The 17,935-nt window shown below is 42.6% G+C and overlaps 1 protein-coding gene across 4 annotated transcripts in view; it reads left to right on the forward strand.

Moving 5' to 3' along the window:
• The window catches only part of afap1 (actin filament associated protein 1), a 55,585-nt gene extending 52,516 nt beyond the window's left edge, over positions 1-3,069 (forward strand). For all 4 annotated transcript variants that reach the window (XM_038730680.1, XM_038730679.1, XM_038730682.1 and 1 more), the window contains 4 exons: positions 869-1,033; positions 1,231-1,421; positions 1,507-1,674; positions 2,562-3,069. In XM_038730680.1, coding sequence (XP_038586608.1) covers positions 869-1,033; positions 1,231-1,421; positions 1,507-1,674; positions 2,562-2,588 — 551 coding nt within the window. In that variant the 3' untranslated portion in view covers positions 2,589-3,069. The remainder of the gene's footprint in view (positions 1-868; positions 1,034-1,230; positions 1,422-1,506; positions 1,675-2,561) is intronic.
• Positions 3,070-17,935: the final 14,866 nt, after the last annotated feature.

A 17,935-nucleotide genomic window follows, 5' to 3' on the forward strand; every position in this document is an offset into this window, starting at 1 on the left:
ATCCTAATGTTTTGCCGGATTGATAGCATATTGCAATTCAGCTGAAAGAGTAACATTATACATTATTGCTAATAAAAAAGAGTGGAGAAATTAAAGGATCATTCTGGTTAATTAAGACTTCGGTCTCATTTTTCATACTTAACTACAGAGATCTGGGAAAGTTCCTCACAATATTACATAAAGAAACCTGACGGGTCAAGAAATGTAAAAATTTGGAAAAGAAAAGATTAAATTGTTGCCCAAACTGTTCATTTTAAAGAGAATGCAACACCCACAAGTGAACCATTTATACTTGGCAGTATCAACGTGGCAGCAAAGAGTAAGCAGCGGAGGATAAAGCCATTTAAAAATCACCATAAAATGTGACATTGATTAGTGTGGGTGTGTGAAGCAGTCTGAAAATAAACCTAATTTAAACCTATTTGTAGTTTTCAGTCACGTGACATACGCGGTGACCTGGAGGGCAAAAAAACATACCAATAACAGCGACTCACACCATAACTCCAAAAGCAGTTCAATTTGATTTGGATCACCTTTCAACTTAAGAAAAAGAAAGATATGAACACAAACTGCAAGTGTTGGGCATATCAGATCCAAATAACGTTACAGCATCCACTGCCACATTTCTACCGTTAAAAGTGAAAATCCCATTCATATTTTAAATCAAGGAAAGGGCTGAAAATCACCAGTCAGGCCGTGTCCTGGAGTATCACTGTATCTTTCAGTTTTTTTTTTTTTTTTTCAGATTTGTATTTAGTTCAGAACAGAGTGAGTCAGCCTCATCTCATTTTAACACTTAATAATAGGTGGATGACTCCGTTTCATCATTTTGTATCCAGGTTATTTACCCCCAACCTTTGTTTTGCAGATGCAGAGCAGTGTAAGTATGGCAAGAACCGCGTGGAGGCTGATGCCAAGCGGCTGCAGGCCAAAGAGGAAGAGCTGATGAAGAAGAAGCAGGAGATTAGGAACCATCTGACCCAGCTGAAGAAGGACAGGAGAGACCTGCGCACTGCTGTGGAGGCTGCTGCTGGTGAGAGAGAGCGAGAAGGCTTTTCTGTTGAAAAACTGCTTGTCATTCAAGGAGATATGTCTGAAATTTAAAGGAGCAGGAAAGAAAAGTGTTTGGGAAATAATCAAGTGTCTGGAAAAAGCTCCAACCTCTCTGCTCAACATCTTGCCAAATGCAAGTTTATTAAATTGAGAAACTCCCCTCCCTTCTCCCATTAGGCAAACGTTCACAGGCCTCGCTGTCGGAGCGACTGAAGAAGGTGGAGGAGGACTGCAGGCAGAAGGAGGAGGAACGCGTGAACCTGGAACTGGAGCTGACAGAGGTGAAGGAGAGCCTGAAGAAAGCCCTGAACGGTGGGGTCACTCTGGGTCTCACCATCGAACCAAAAGCTGGCTCCCCTGGACTCCAGGTTAGAGCCCCTTGGCCCCCGTACTGTCCTGTGGTTCATCTGTGGTGCCTTCATACATCAAATGTTGCTAACACTGTGTCTTTAGTCACCAGCGATGCTGCGACGGACCCAAGAGTCCTCTCCTTTCTCCAGCTGCGACACCAGTGACACAGAGTCCTGCTCCCTGCCGGTTAACAGCGCCTCCCTGCTCCGCCGGCAGCAGGGTGGCCAGAAGGCCTCGCCAGTCCGGGGACACGTCCTCAGGAAGGCCAAGGTCAGAGGTCACAATGCAGACTGGGGCAATGGTTAATATAACATTGCGCTAGCTGAGGCAGTCACAACAATGTAGCTGTAGCTATATATTTGCATTCACTACACCAGAGCATTGGTAGTGTCTGTAGCAGAGGTGTGAGACACGACTTGACTTCACGTCATGCACACAGCAGCACAGACACAGACTACTGTCACAGCCACACACCCACACGCTAAAACATGTGGTCATCAGTGTGCAAGTTCTTCATCATAGGTGAAGAAGACGACGCTCGCTGTAATGCCTGTTAGGCCAAGATCAGCCGTGTTTCCGTGGTGACGATGTCGCTCGGAATTGTCATTAACAACAATCCTCCTCCACACGGCTCACCTGCTCCTGTGACAACAGGAGTGCAAAGAAAAATCCAAAAGCAAAGTCACCCAAGCAGACAGACAGCAAGAGAGAGAGAGAGAGAGAGAGAGAGAGAGAGGTGCAGGTGTGTGTCTGAAGGGAAAAGCAAGGTGAGCAGAATAAAGTAGTCTGTGAGGAAACACTAAAATAAGGTGGAGAATTAAGTGGGATTAAAGTGGTGAGAAAAGAAATAACCTAATGGAATAGGGTCAAACATAAACAGACAAATGTTTCTGAGTGAGAGAAGCTCCAGGTCAGACTCTTAAAAAATTGTAAATTGAAATTGGTCAGGAAAACTGCAATCGATGCCGTCTCAGGCAGGATGAGGCAGAAAATGTTATTATTTTTAAACATACATTGCTTTTGATTCATATTATTCTGCTTTACTGCTTTACTGAGAATGATGAGACACGTACTGTTACTACTGATTAGGACGATTGTATTTCCTCTGATACTGGTGATGAAAGTGTCTCTGAAGCGGCTCTCTGTTTGTGTTGCAGGAGTGGGAGCAGAAGAGCGGAACATAAACGGCCCCACCCCCTCACGAGTCTTACTTTCATTTCTTTTTGTCTTTTTAATAAATTGTGTATATATTTATTTAAAACTGTTCATACAGTCTGAGAGTGTTGAGGAGGACACGAGCAAAGCATTCACATGAACCAAAACAGGTTGCTGGGTTTAATATAGCAACTTTTTTTTTACTATTGAGCATGCTTAGTGTACTGCACCGACTTGTGCTGTCCGCTGTACTCCTTTCAAGCACCCGCCTTTTGTTTTTTCATTCAAATCTGTCCAGCAGATTGACAGTTTGGGGTCAAAAGGGTTAAAGGTCAAAACCAAATATTTATTTGTAAATGTTTAAAGGAAATACTAGCTTCCCTTTGTTTATTTATATATATATATTTAAAGGGTTTTTTTTGTAGGATTTGTGGTGCCCCACATAATCCATTCCCACACCGTTAATGGTTCTCAGCAAACAAAGTGCATCTTTAAGGCTCACAATAATCAGAACACACATCAGCTGAGTACTAATGCAGCTCCACTCTAAGGGATATTCCAGAAGCATAAATAACACCATCCTAATGAACTCAACTAAAGGGAGCTGATCTGAGACATGTTGACATGTTCCACTGAAGAGGACAGGTTTATTCAAAGCAGTGTAGTTGCAGAAAATGTACCTTTTTTAATTGATAATCTCACCACTAATAACACGGCAGTAATTGTTTGGACTTATTTCTGGTGAATCCTATTTTTTATGTAATTTCGATCCGAAAACAAAAATAAAAGACATATAACGCTTGCCAAGCGGCTACTCCGACACGCCCTCAAAAACACCGGTGGAAAAACACACTGAGCTGCAGCACACAGCTCTCCTCTCCCTTCCAAACACTAGCTACCCTCCAAGCAGTCAGTGGACATAAAGTTGTTCCTGTGATGTAGAGACAGAGCTCAATTAAAACTTTATGGATGAAAGATACTTTTGCTACAGATTAATAACTCACCACTCTGAAACTCTTGCTCCAGTCTTTGTTGCCAAGCTGCTAAGGGGATATACAGCTGAACCGAAGCCGTGTCTCACTGACCCGCCCTTCTTTGCTTCTGATTGGCTAGTAGTCCTTAACCAGGAACTGTGCATGAGCAACTCCCAACAAAGATCATGTAGAGGCAAGATGCATCACTCCATAGCTAAAAACAAGCCTTCAACACACAGAGTGCAAAGAGGAGCTGCAGTAATGTGCAGTATGACAAAAAATATGGTGTTTTCTAAGATGAAACCATGTAAACCTGTTCTGGTACAACCCCTAAATAGGATTTTGAACCTGAAAATGAGCATAATACCACCTTTTTCGTATAGCGCAACAACATCACACTTCTACAGACTGTCAGTCTCAAAGGACTGGTTAGGGCAAAACAAATAAACAGGAAACAACTCATGTGAACACAAGGTCAGACAGACTGGCAGTTAACCAGTAACCACAGATTTGGCAGGCTACAACTGGAAATGAACATAATCGGTGGCTACCCCTGAGTAAAACCTGTCGTTACCATTTGCAGCCACCAGTATTCAACGGAGTAGTTGTGCTTCTTTAAGTATCCCTTAGTGTGACGGTGGATGGCTGTCATTAGGCTGTAGCAGGACCGGGTGTGTGTTAGCGCTCGGAAAGCCGACCAGGTCAGCCAGAGGCGTGGCCGCCTTTAGATTTGGCGCTTAGCGTTGGAAAACTCAGAAACCTCAACCAATGTGGCTGACGTTAGTCCCTCATCCCAGAGCCTCGGCCCAGCTCCTCTAATCACGCCACTGGTTTACTGTAGCCCTGTGATCTCACTGCGTGTGTGTGTTTGTGTGTGTGTGCACGAGCGCTCATATGTATCAAAGGCACATTCCAAACCCAACAACAATACACTGACTGAAATAGAGGCATTTGCTGTAAACTCCAATTGCTGTGTGTTCTGCTAAATCAAAGACTGTGACTTTGATTTTCAGACTGCTTCACACACCCACACTAATCAATGTCACATTTTATGGTGATTTTTAAATGGCTTTATCCTCCGCTGCTTACTCTTTGCTGCCATGTTGATACTGCCAAGTATAAATGGTTCACTTGTGGGTGTTGAGTTTTGACATAAGTAGCGTTAGCATGCACCACTGCAGTTTGGAAATCAACGCTACATACGGCACATGGACCCCAACTGCTCCTTAATCTTGTAAATTTTTTCTGTCCCCTTCTGTTTCCTCCACAAGCTAGAGTGTAGTCAGCATGTTAGCATGAAGACGGGGTGGGGGGGCGTACGGGAGTTCTGTCTACAAGTATTTAGTTCATTTTGATTCCCTGTCGGCTCAGCATGGCTTGTAACTGAGCGAGATGTCTGATGTCAGTAAATGTGAACCTGCTGTACATAGCTTGGCCTCGTTGGGGTGGGGGTTGTGGGGGGGTTACAGACTTATACATTTGTTTTTGCACCTTATACATTTTTTACTCTGTTGTATTCTCAGACAGTCTCCGCCTCGGTGACAGACATGCTATACATAAATGAATAAACGTCCTGACAAACTGCTCTCAGTGACTTTGTGCTTTATTGGTGGTTGTTTATGAATATTAATTAAAACTAAATAAAAATCAATTCCTTTAATTTTCCAGAGCTTCCAAAACTTCTTTTGGCTTAAAGGCTGAGATTCAAGTCGAGAAACAGTTGAAGTTGAGTCTTATTTAAATGGAAATTTAAATGTGTACATTTCCAAACAAGTGGACAAACTCCATCTTCTGATGAAGATCATGATTCACAACTGTGCAACACTGCTGATGTCTCAAACACAATAATACCCCAAATAATAATAATCAGCCCAAATACACTGAAATGTCAGACAGCATGAATCGGTGCGTAATGATCTATCAACTACTGATGTCGTACTGACCACCTCTACATCACTGCAGCATGCTGAGAAGCTGCTGTTTAACCATTAGTAGGTAAGTATTCATATTAATGCCACTTCTGCAGAAACTGTCAGACATTGCATTTAAGCAGAATTTCCAAACAAATGGGAATGTGCAATTACCTGAGGTACTGCACGGAGAACTTGACACAGACCATGGCAGTTATGTGCAGATGCTGGTGCCGAGCGGAGATCGAGCATGGATCAGCTGTACAGACGTCCTCACATTCACTGGTCAGATGGCGGTGGCTCCTCATTCAGACACTCACCATCCATTTGGCTGCCTGGATGAGCGTCATAAGTTGCTCAATTGGAGCAACAGCATGCTGTAAAGGTTAAGGTAAAAAATAAATATTACAGCCTCTCTTAAGCTGAGGATGTACAAGAGGAATCCTCAATGGATCTGAATGTCCCTGCTGTGAAGGCATAAAAATCCCGAATAAGGTGTTTCTCCAAAATCCTTTCTGAGACACTTGTACACTAGTCTGTCTCAAATGGCGTGGTAGGTAGGTAAACTCAGCAGACATCTTGAGTTCCTAGAGGTATAATATATAATATTTATTTGCAGTTACACATGTAAATCAGGCAAAACAATAAAAAGGAAACCAACTCAATCTCATGGACTATATAGGGTTCAAATCACACATAGACTGCTTCAGCTAGTATTGTATCACAGTAATCTTCATACAAGGAACTCAATATTCTTTACTTAATTTTCAAGCTGAGTTCACTACCACCAAACCGCTCTACAAAAGTTCAAGAATACGTTCTCAAACTGGGGGAGCATAGTGCCACTGCAGGGGGGGGGCATGGATGTTGAGTAGACCTAAAGTTGCATGAATGTGATTCGTGGTGGTATAAACAAAAAATGGGTTCTGATGCAAGCAGGACTATTTTGCTAACCTGATTTTTTGTGTTTTATTTGCACTAGCCGTGTTGTTAATCTTTGATAAAAAATGAAATCCACTTTTGTTGGAGTCGGGCAGCTTGAACTTCTTTCGGCTTCCAAAGGGGGGCGTGACAGAAAATGTTTGAGAACCACTTCATTAAACAAACAAAAGAAACAATCCTACAAAAATAGACAACCCTCCCCTTGTTTGGTCATCCATGACATCACATATACCATAAAAACAGGAAATACTGGATAATACAGGAACAAACTATTCCACAGTGTTCAAACCTGACTTAACCTACTCATGTGCTTTGATCTGTAACATAATGTTAACACTGGAAAACTGACACAAACAATGAGGCCCATAAAATATTGAGAGGAAAATATTAACAGGATTGAAGAAGGATTCCGGTGAAGGGGGCAGTGATGGCGAGGCAACTCATCCGTTTCAGTGAGAAGTTGTCAGTTATTGAGGAAATGATAATATATCCTTGGTCATTCATGGTTATCATGATTCTGAATGATGAGTGTATGAACACAAACAGAGCTCTTCAAGGACCTGTCAGGGAATTCAAGTGCAACAATGCCCTCTGGTGTTTGCATGAGTATACTGCCTAGTCCTACTACCATACTGTGCTACACTTCCGTGCAGTGGCATAAAGTAGGAACAATGGGCCCCAGGGCAGGCTGTTATGATGCGCCCTTGGGCTACACCGTTACGAAGCACACACACTGCATTCGTGTCTAGAAGGGAACCCTATATTGGCAAATTTATGTGCCTTGTTTCCTCATTTTGCCACGGGTTTAACAACTGATAAGATTAGATGCAGTAAATAGCAAATTTTAAGCTCCTTCAATCGATTTCTTTCCATATTTTAACACATTAAATTCAACAGTTCTCTTTGTGCTTCTCTCTCCGACACACACGCTGCTGCTGCGGCTGTGCTGCGCAGCAGTCTAAAGCAAAGTACCATCATGTGATGGATTATAGAGTCGGACTGTGTCACCTAGACTTTTGTATTTGCAAAGTACAAAAGTCCAACAGAAAGTTATAAGGAGCATGGCCAGTGCTGTCATTGTCAAAATCCTGAAACGTCACTACAAACAGCTGAGTGCAGGAGGTGTCCACAGTGCTGAAATAACTAGGGCTGCAACAAATGACTATCTTCGTAGTCGACTAATCTGTTAACGGTTTATTCGATCAACCGACTAGTCACGATTATTTTTGGCACCCCCTAAACCTAATCCTAATTAAACTATTTAACTAACTAAATATCTTTCAAGAAAATTACTGATCTCCAACACACAGCCTCACACAGGTTTACTATTCAGAATGAACACCAGTATCAACGCCAGGGGGAAACCAGGGAAGAAGACAAGACAGCGTAGGATACTCCTATAATTCACTGATACAAACTTAAAAACCTTTTACTTTACTAAGATTTTTGCTTTGGAACTATTTAAAATAAAAGCAAATTAAAAGGAAGTACTATAACCACAACTGTACACTAACAATGTAATGTCTATTTAGAACAATAAAGCAACAGCCCCTTTCATACTACTTCTGTAGTTTATTTTTCAAAAGTACAGTAGGTTTTAGGCAATAACTCAGTGGAGAATGTTCTGTAGGCTACATCACGAGACAGATGTTCCTTGATGTAGGCCTACTTTAAACCATTACTCATTACTAATAACTTTTTTAAAGCTGGGCTCCGACATTGGCAGCTTTGTGTTGGACAGATTTGTGCTGCGGTGTTCATGAGAGAGAGAGACGAGTGAGAGGATGTGCTGCGCAAATGTGCTATGGTGCTGATCTGCAATCAAATAAGATTTTAAATAGGCCTAGTACAAAAAAATGTGGCGGTCATCGTTGATATTGTGGCGGGCCGACAAAAATATATGAACGTATGGGAAACACCGTCATTCCTCTGTCTCTGTAGCTCTGTTGTTGCTGCTGCCGTGGTCTGAATAACTGGGACCAGGGGCCTGTACCACGAAGCAGGATTTGAGCTTATCCAGGAAAACCCTGGGTTTTCAGTACCACAAAGGTGGTTCACTTCTTACCGAGGTAGATCGCCATGGTAACTTATGCTGAACGGCTAACCTTTTTTAGGCTATTCATAGTTTTCAGTCACGTGACATGCACAGTGACCTACACCAACACAGCTGCTCACACCGTAACTCCCCCGTAGAGACGCCGCAAAAGCAGTCCAATTTGATTTGGATCACCTTTCAACTTAAGAAAAAGAAAGATAAACTGAAAGTGTTGGCATATCAGATCCATATAACGTTACAGCATCCACTGCCGCATTTCTACCGTTAAAAACCGCCAGGTAGGCCTACCTGCCGCCGCTTGACTGCGGTGTGTTTACGTTTACCTTCTGGGGAATCCCTCACCTACAGTTTGTCTCCTCAATTAGTAAATCCAAAAGCTCAACAACCATCCAGCATTTTGGCAACGCAAAAAGTAACAAACTCAAAGTAACAGTGTATCATTTGCATATTGGTTGGCAGGCAGTGGAAAATAGCGTTTTCTATGGAGTGTGACGTCACGTGAAAACTATGAATAGCGATATCACCCTACAGAGACTGATTAAAAAGCCTGGTAAGCTTCTGCTGTAGGTTTTTACAGTAGGATAAACCTACTAACTCTTTGAAATGTGTTTAATATTTTTTATTTGCTCCCAGTCCGTTTCACACAGCTTGTCGCAGCCGTTAAAAAAAACGGGTTTCATTTTTCTTATATTAGGTTGAATATAATGAGCAGTTTGGTAGGGATGCTAAATTTTAATATGAACATAGGCTATTTATTTTAGGTAAGTAACTTTCTTATAGGCCTACTACAGAGACTGGTCATGTAGGCCATACCTCCCCACCTTTTGCGATGTGGGCGCAGGTAATGAGGTGAGTTTTCAGCAGCCTAAATGTTGAGATTCAGTCTTTCAACCACTATTTGAGCACCTTTTATGGCATGAATGGATCTTTCATTTCATTGCTTTATGAAGTTAATTTAGAACAATGTTTGGAACACTTTTGAGTGTGTTAAATAAATTAATCTCATTTTTGAAGTGACGAGAAGTTATTTAAAGTGAGGTGGAACGACCACTTCTTCAGTGCCCGAGTCTTTTATTGTGGAAATGCCGAGCTGAAAGAGGAAGGCTGATATTTTCATACAGCTCATAAGAACACATCCAATCAACACAGTATTATAGACTGCGCCTGTTCGTTTAGGCATTTACACTGTCGGCGATTTTCTGTCTTCCTGCATGTGTCAGCTGCAGCCGTGCTACTTAGAGGCCTATGTCGCATTTCTGTAGTGTTACAGTTTGCTCGTTTGTAAAATATGACACTGATGCCAGTAGACTTGTTCATGTCTGCGATTGGTCATCTGCTGCTAGCACCGCCTCTTTTATGTGAACACGCTCATGGCTGGATTGGGAAACCCTGGGTTGAGTTACCGAGTTGATAACCAGCTTTGTGGTACCGATTGTTAGGGTTAGTTAAGCCAGATAACAAAAACATATCCTGGGTTGAACTCGTTCGTGGTACAGGCCCCAAGGCTCCCTGGGGGCGAGACTAGCCGGCCGGTTTGACTTAGCTTACTTTGAAGCTCCAAGGAAAATGTTTTACCTGCTGGTATTTGTGGACTACTATACCAGTTGGCTGGAACGACTGTATAAACTATATCAAGAATATTCATCCAGGAAATCCGTATCAGATGGGGATTTCCCAACTACCTTTGCTGGGACCAGAAAAGCCAGTTTATCTCCATCTTCAAAGCCACCTGTGAGAAACGGAGCATGAAACAAAAACAAAAAAGCCTACCGCCCACAAATCAACATGACAGAGATAATAAACCAAACATTAAAGGGGTTCTCTGACTCCTGTATGGTAGCTTTACATGATTTAAAGTTTAAAGCTGTAGATGCTCCTATCTCTTTAAGAATCCACTGCACAGTGTAAATTTAATCAACGCTGTTGAAAAAGCTTTTAAGGTTAGTGCTGTTAATTTTTTCTAGTAACTATGTTCAGTTTTAAGCCTGTTTTTTTTGCTGGCCAAATCACAGTTACCGAGAATTACTGATAACTGAATTACTGCACCTAGTTAACCAAGCTAGTTAGTAGCAGTCAACAGTCACAGGTGTTATGCCGAATTTTACATGCCTGCTGAGAACTGCATGAAAATGCATTAGAGTTCTGCTTTTAAATGCTATACTATTCTTTGTGGGGTTCATCAATAGTGATAAATGATCAGTATATATTTTATGAACGTTAAGAATCGTTAATCGTTAAATCACAGATAACGTGAATTACAGATGCACCTAGCTAACCAAGCTTGCTGCAAACTCAGGTTAACACTACAATGTTATAGTCATACTTTTATCAGCTTGATGTTGAACTAATCCATGATTGCATGATTACATTGACTGCATTCAGACCACATGTCGCTGTTAGCTCGTCTGCTGGCTTCTCAGTAACTATTTGTGCATCTTTCACTGGTGGCTCAGCAATGTGAGCACAGCTAAATGTATTGGATGAAAGTGGTTAGTGAGCTACACTGAATATTACAATGAGCTTGTTGCCACACTTTATAACAGTTAGACCGCAGTAAGTACTTTACTGTACTCACTTGGTCCTTCATTGTGTAGTCCTGTGCCGTTGTTACGTCCCCGGCTTGTCTAAGGGTGTGGGACTAATAAACAGAAAAAAGAAATGGGGTGGAAAGACCAAGGACGACCCAAAACACGTGTCAAGTAAATGTATTTCTTTCAAGAAAGTAACAAAAAAGGTGTTTAACAACTGAAAGCGATCTCTGCTCACATCAAAGACAATATGAGGTATGTTATGTAAAATTAACACAAAATATTCAGCGGAAAATATGCAACGCAATACACTCTCCATGGCTCCCACCACGCTGGTGAAGCAGACGTGGAGGTCACCCGCCGCTCACCACGCTGGTCGGGAACGCCGGGCCAACGGTTGCCTCCACAGAGTCACCAGACGCAAGACACGTGGAGAAGTTAAGATCGGCACCCAGCAGATCATGTACCAATACGGACCACGCAATAAACCACACGATTCACTGGCTCAGCTTATGTTCCCCACTGATTGCCGCTGATCAGCTCCAGCTGCGGGATTAATGCAGCGTCAGGCTGAACGCACAGCAACACAAACACAGCACACAGCAACTCATAGACCTGACAGGTTGTAACAGCCGTTATGTTGCATTATTGTATATTATGCGGGTCAGGTTAGTTACAGCGACAGAGACAGGTGGTGAAGCTGCGTACCTGAGTATCGGTAAAACGACACTATATCTAAATTGAACGTTACAAAGCAAACAGCTGCAGATCTGTGCTAATCTAGCTTGCTGCCCCTGCCTTGCATCACTATAGGCTAGTATAAACAAATTGCTCCACATTTGCTTTGTGCCATTACATAATTTCTTGCAGGCTAAAATCAACACATTGACATAATACCAGTCAGTGTTGGGAAAGTTACTCCGAAATTGTTACTCAGAAGAGAATTTATTATTCACTTATTACTCCTTTGAAAGTAACAATTTTTCTTAATGGGTATTAAAAATGTAACCTTAGTTACAGTATACTTTATAGATTTTGGTTACTTAAAGGGGACCTATTATGCTTTTTCATATTTTGTGGCATTTCTATGATGTTACAATGTCAGATGTTCATGTTACCAAAGCTTCAAATAATAAGGTAAAAGTATTTAAAAGAAATCCCCGTGAGCCAAATCCTCAGATATCCCCCTGTTCTGAACGCTCTGTTTTAAACTGTTTTTTCATCTAAAGGCTCGGTATGATGTCATTCCGAGCTGGATTTCCATATATGGTCATTTGCTCCAGGCAGAGAATACTGGCCACGCCCACACATGAACATGCAGCGATATCCCTGCGGCAACCTGGCAACCACATAAGACATTAGCCAATCAGAAGACAGTGGGCTTTGAGAGGGGAGGCCATAAAGAGACAGGAGCATCTACAGCTTGTTTCAGACAGAGGCTGAAATGAGGGCCTGCATAAAGTGCCAGTATAGGAAAATTATTTTTTTATATATTTTTTTTAATTTCTTAATCGTGTTAATTCAGAGCAGAGTATTTTGGTTCCCACCTGCATGTTTCCAGGAGGAGACAGAGAAGTGTGACAGAGTCTGAGGAGTGTGACAACGTGCCACAACGTGTGCAGTTATTGTCATGCATCTTGGTGTTAAATAAAGAAGATTATTGAATAAGAACTTGTAGCCCCTTATTACCACAGGACAGGAGAACGCTACCAATCCAGAAAGTACCGTTACAGACTGGCAGCAGCGGGTTTTTTTTTTCTTTATCTTCGACTTAATTAGCCAAGGAATTCAACTAGCTTAAACCTGGCGGAACTTATTGGTCAGTGGACGCAGTCTACAGGTGCAGTCGGCGAGTTAATCCCAGTGTTACATGCGTGCAAATATTTTTTCTGAATAGCAAAGTGATGCTTTTTTCCCACCCGGCTCTTAGAGTTGGTTAGTATGTTCGAGCATGTCGCTACAGTCATTCATGGATGATGTTGAGGACTTGAACAAGCCTCTCGGCGATGATAAAAGGGTAATAAGTGGTTTATCTTAATGTTTATTTTGTTCTTGATTCTGTAATTTACGATCTACAAGGTGATCTTGGACTAGAATCTGGAGACTGGCACCTTCTGTCTCTGCCCACATGCCAGGGGATGTCGCGGTATTTTCCTCATTAGAGTAAAAGTTCTCGCTGAGGAAACATCTCTTTTCATTCTTGTGATTATTCCTCCCCATTTTCAGGGGCATAACATCCGCTACTAATGGTGTTGAGGCCCCACAACAGGTGTTATCACATTTACACAAAAACTCCACACGCTATGTGATGTCTATCATTGAGAATATTGCCAAAGTCTCTCTAGACTCAGGTTCAGACATATCACTGATTAGCGAGGCTGTTAGGATGTCTGTTCCATCTCTAAGAACAAAGGCCATGCAATGCTCTCAACTTTTCCCTTGGGCAGTGACTGGTGACTATTTGGACAGTCTAGGCAAACTTCCTATTACCATCAGGCTAGGTAATGAGGATTTCACCCACACTGTTCATGTGGTCAGAAACAGTACATAAGCATGCAACCAATAATCGCTTAGGCTCTACACGCACATCACGCAGTCCTAGATTTGAGGGAAGGTGTCTTAAAAGTAGGGAATTGTACCACACTCCCTCTCCTCCGTGCTAATCACACTGCTCCCCTGAACTGTAACCTAATCTCCAGTCGTTGTCCCTGCCATGTCACAGATGACTGTTTTAGCTAAGGCCAGATCTCAAAGCTGACTACACAGGTATACACTGCTCAAAAAAATAAAGGGAACACTTTAACAACACAATGTAACTCAATCAAACTGTCCACAAGCAACACTGACTGACAATCAATTTCACATGCTGGTGTGCAAATGGAAAAGACAACAGGTGGAAATTATAGGCAATTAGCAAGACACCCTCAATAAAGGAGTGGTTCTGCAGGTGGTGACCACAGACCACTTCTCAGTTCCTATGCTTCCTGGCTGATGTTTTGGTCACTTTTGAATGCTGGCGTTGCTTTCACTCTAGTGGTAGCATGAGACGGAGTCTACAACCCACACAAGTGGCTCAGGTAGTGCAGCTCATCCAGGATGGCACATCAATGCGAGCTGTGGCAAGAAGGTTTGCTGTGTCCGTCAGCGTAGCGTCCAGAGCATGGAGGCGCTACCAGGAGACAGGCCAGTACATCAGGAGACGTGGAGGAGGCCGTAGGAGGGCAACAACCCAGCAGCAGGACCGCTACCTCCGCCTTTGTGCAAGGAGGAGCAGGAGGAGCACTGCCAGAGCCCTGCAAAATGACCTCCAGCAGGCCACAAATGTGCATGTGTCTGCTCAAACGGTCAGAAACAGACTCCATGAGGGTGGTATGAGGGCCCGACGTCCACAGGTGGGGGTTGTGCTTACAGCCCAACACCGTGCAGGACGTTTGGCATTTGCCAGAGAACACCAAGATTGGCAAATTTGCCACTGGCGCCCTGTGCTCTTCACAGATGAAAGCAGGTTCACACTGAGCACATGTGACAGACGTGAGTCTGGAGACGCCGTGGAGAACGTTCTGCTGCCTGCAACATCCTCCATGACCGGTTTGGCGGTGGGTCAGTAATGGTGTGGGGTGGCATTTCTTTGGGGGGCCGCACAGCCCTCCATGTGCTCGCCAGAGGTAGCCTGACTGCCATTAGGTACCGAGATGAGATCCTCAGACCCCTTGTGAGACCATATGCTGGTGCGTTTGGCCCTGGGACATCATGTCTCGCTCCATCCACCAACGCCACGTTGCACCACAGACTGTCCAGGAGTTGGCGGATGCTTTAGTCCAGGTCTGGGAGGAGATCCCTCAGGAGACCATCCACCACCTCATCAGGAGCATGCCCAGGCGTTGTAGGGAGGTCATACAGGCACGTGGAGGCCACACTCACTACTGAGCCTCATTTTGACTTGTTTTAAGGACATTACATCAAAGTTGGATCGGCCTGTAGTGTGGTTTTCCACTTTGATTTTGACTGTGACTCCAAATCCAGACCTCCATGGGTTGATAAATTTGATTTCCATTGATCATGTTTGTGTGATTTTGTTGTCAGCACATTCAACTATGTAAAGAAAGGAGTATTTAATGAGATGATTTCATTCATTCAGATCTAGGATGTGTTATTTTAGTGTTCCCTTTATTTTTTTGAGAAGTGTATTAGAGCCAGGTCCACCTAGTTTTCAGGGCCTGTTCGTAGCACACACACTTGCTCCAGTACAGTCAGGACTCACTTACATCAGAGTAATCAACCTGACTAATGGTGACCTGCATGTTCGATGTGACATTAAGCTAGGAGATTTTCATCCACTAGGCAGAGAGAGTGAGGACAGCTACTCTATAGTGGATGCAGGTCTAGCCACTGTTACTACGACGACAGAACCCTCTCCTCAACAGTCATTACCAGATGTTGACATCAACTAGTCAGCACTTACTGACAAACAGAGACAACAGCTTGAGGCTTTGCTACTGTCCTATAGTGCTAATGACCAAGACTATGGATGCTAGCATAGTCAGACACAGTATCAAGACAGCAGATGCTCCACCTATCACACAGAGAGCATACAGAACCTCACCAAACATCAGAGAAGAGATCGACAGGCAGGTCCCGCAGCTTTTGACACAATATATCATCGACGGAAGCTGTAGCCCCTGGTCTTCATCTGTTCTTGTAAAGAAAAAAGACATTTACAAGTTCTGAGCTGAGTGCTTGCCATGTCAAACACGGGGCTACCCAACTCCCCATGAAAGAGCCCCACAGCAGCCAATCCAGGCAGAGAGACCATTTCAAAAAAATTGCTGCAGACAGCACTGAGCTACCTGTGACTAACCAAGGTAACCGGTACATTCTGGTAGTAATGGACTATTTCATAAGCTATGTTAACCTTTTCCCACTAGAAGACCAGTGTGCTACTAAAATGCATTTTTGAGGAATACATAAGACAGCATGGCTCGCCAGAGTCATTTCACACCTATCAAGGCTGCCAGTTTGAAGCAGACACATGATGTGGAGGTTGAACAATTAGTTTTGAAAATTTCAATTGGTGACAAAACTGTAAGAACTGATAGGTTATGAGTTTTACATGTCAGCTAAATTGAACAGCAGTTGTGTTTGGTTTCTCTAAATTGTGAGGAAATTGAATTTTTCCCCATCTAGCATAAGTCTATCCATCTGACAACCTTTACAACGATACCACTGAACTATTATGTATCTTATGTACAGTATATGTGACAGGTTATTGTGATTGTTGGTCGCTCTTTTTAGTATGTAGAGATTTACACAATAAATGTGTATAATTGCATCTGAGAGAAATATGATTCAATAGCAAACAAATGTAAAGTATTTTGATTTGCAAGGTTTACTCTGTGCATTTTGTGATCATAAATCATAAATGACTATAGTCACGTGAACAACTGACCTAATGTTCAAATAGTTTGACAAAGTTTAATAATCATTCGACAATGAGCCAAAGCAATTTAGAAAAACTGTGATTTAAGTTCTTCCTTCCATTTCTATCCTGACCTTAATGTCCATTTTATCTGTATCACTGTTGCAGAAATTGTATTTCCTTTAACCTTATGTAATTTTATGCTCCTTGATTCAACTTGCCTCTACTCTGAAATATTTTTAATGTGTATTTAAACATGTAAAGCACTTTGTAACTCTGTTTTGATGAATGCAGTATAAGTTTATTGTTATTATTTAAAGGGGCATTATGTAGTTTCCAGCGGCCACTAGCGGTGCGGTTTTAAGATTGCAACCAGGCGTGTGCTCGCTTGAACTCATGAGCGAGCAGAATCCATCATACAAAAATCCTGCAAAAAACGCAGGAACACCAGCATGCAGGCTGTGGCTTTTCACTCAGACATGTTCAGGCTCTGTTACTTCAACGTTACCATCTCAGAGGTGGATGGACACCGGCGCCGTACCTTTCATTCAGTGCAGCGAGACACCGGCATATTGGCACAGTACTCCTGAAAAAAGGCAAAGTGAGAGCGGCTATAGACAGACAGGGAGCCAGCTTCACACAACATGCTGGAAACTCAGGTAAACTCCCACTACAACGTTACAGTAATATTTTTTATCGGCTTGATGTTAAACTAATCCATGCTCGTTACATGATAAAGTTACACTGCATTTAGCCGACGTGCTACATCGTTAGCTCGCCTGCTGCTTTCAGTAACTGTCTTTACTGTCTGTGTATCTGTCACCGGAGGCTCAGCAATTTCAGCACAGCTACATGTTTTGGATGATAATGCAACTGTTAACGTTAGTGAGCTGGACTGAATATTATAACGAGATTGTGTCACACTTTATAGCAGTTAGACCAGTAAGTAACTTTACTGTAGTGTTAGTGGATGGCTCTTCCTCTGGGTTGCATATTATGTGGGTCATGTTAGTTACAGAGACTGAGAGGTGGAGAAGCTGTGTACCTGAGTATCAGTAAAAGGCAATAGTTGATCCGATTCACATTTGGCCTGACAATCTTCTGCAGATAAAACTTTTGTTTGTTTTTTATCCTTATGTGGAGTTTGTGTTGGAGTCTGTGTTGTGCTGGGAGAAGGTCGTTTCTTAGTGTTAGCAGACTCCATGTCGTAAGTTGCAGTGTCGTCGCTGCTGAGTGCAAAGTCAGTAGACAAAGCGAGTGGCTCGGGAGCGCGCATGCTGGTGTCAGTCACTGGATTTCACAGAAAATCCGACCTGGAGCCTTCAAATAGGAACAGGAATACTTGCCTTCAGAGTTAATAGCCAAACCCGGCAAGTGGATCATTTTAATATCAGATTACAATCCCTTCACACACAGGCAATAAAAAAAGGATTCATTTTAGTAGAAAAACTACATATAGCCCCTTTAAAAGTACAGCGTATATGTAATTATTGTCTGTCATATCTGACATATCTGTTGTTATTGCAGGTTTGCAAATACAAAACAATTCT

Source organism: Micropterus salmoides, unplaced genomic scaffold, assembly GCF_014851395.1.
Source record: "Micropterus salmoides isolate LMB-PRFRI ecotype aquatic unplaced genomic scaffold, ASM1485139v1 Ms_hic_scaffold_2, whole genome shotgun sequence".
NCBI lineage: Eukaryota > Metazoa > Chordata > Actinopteri > Centrarchiformes > Centrarchidae > Micropterus > Micropterus salmoides.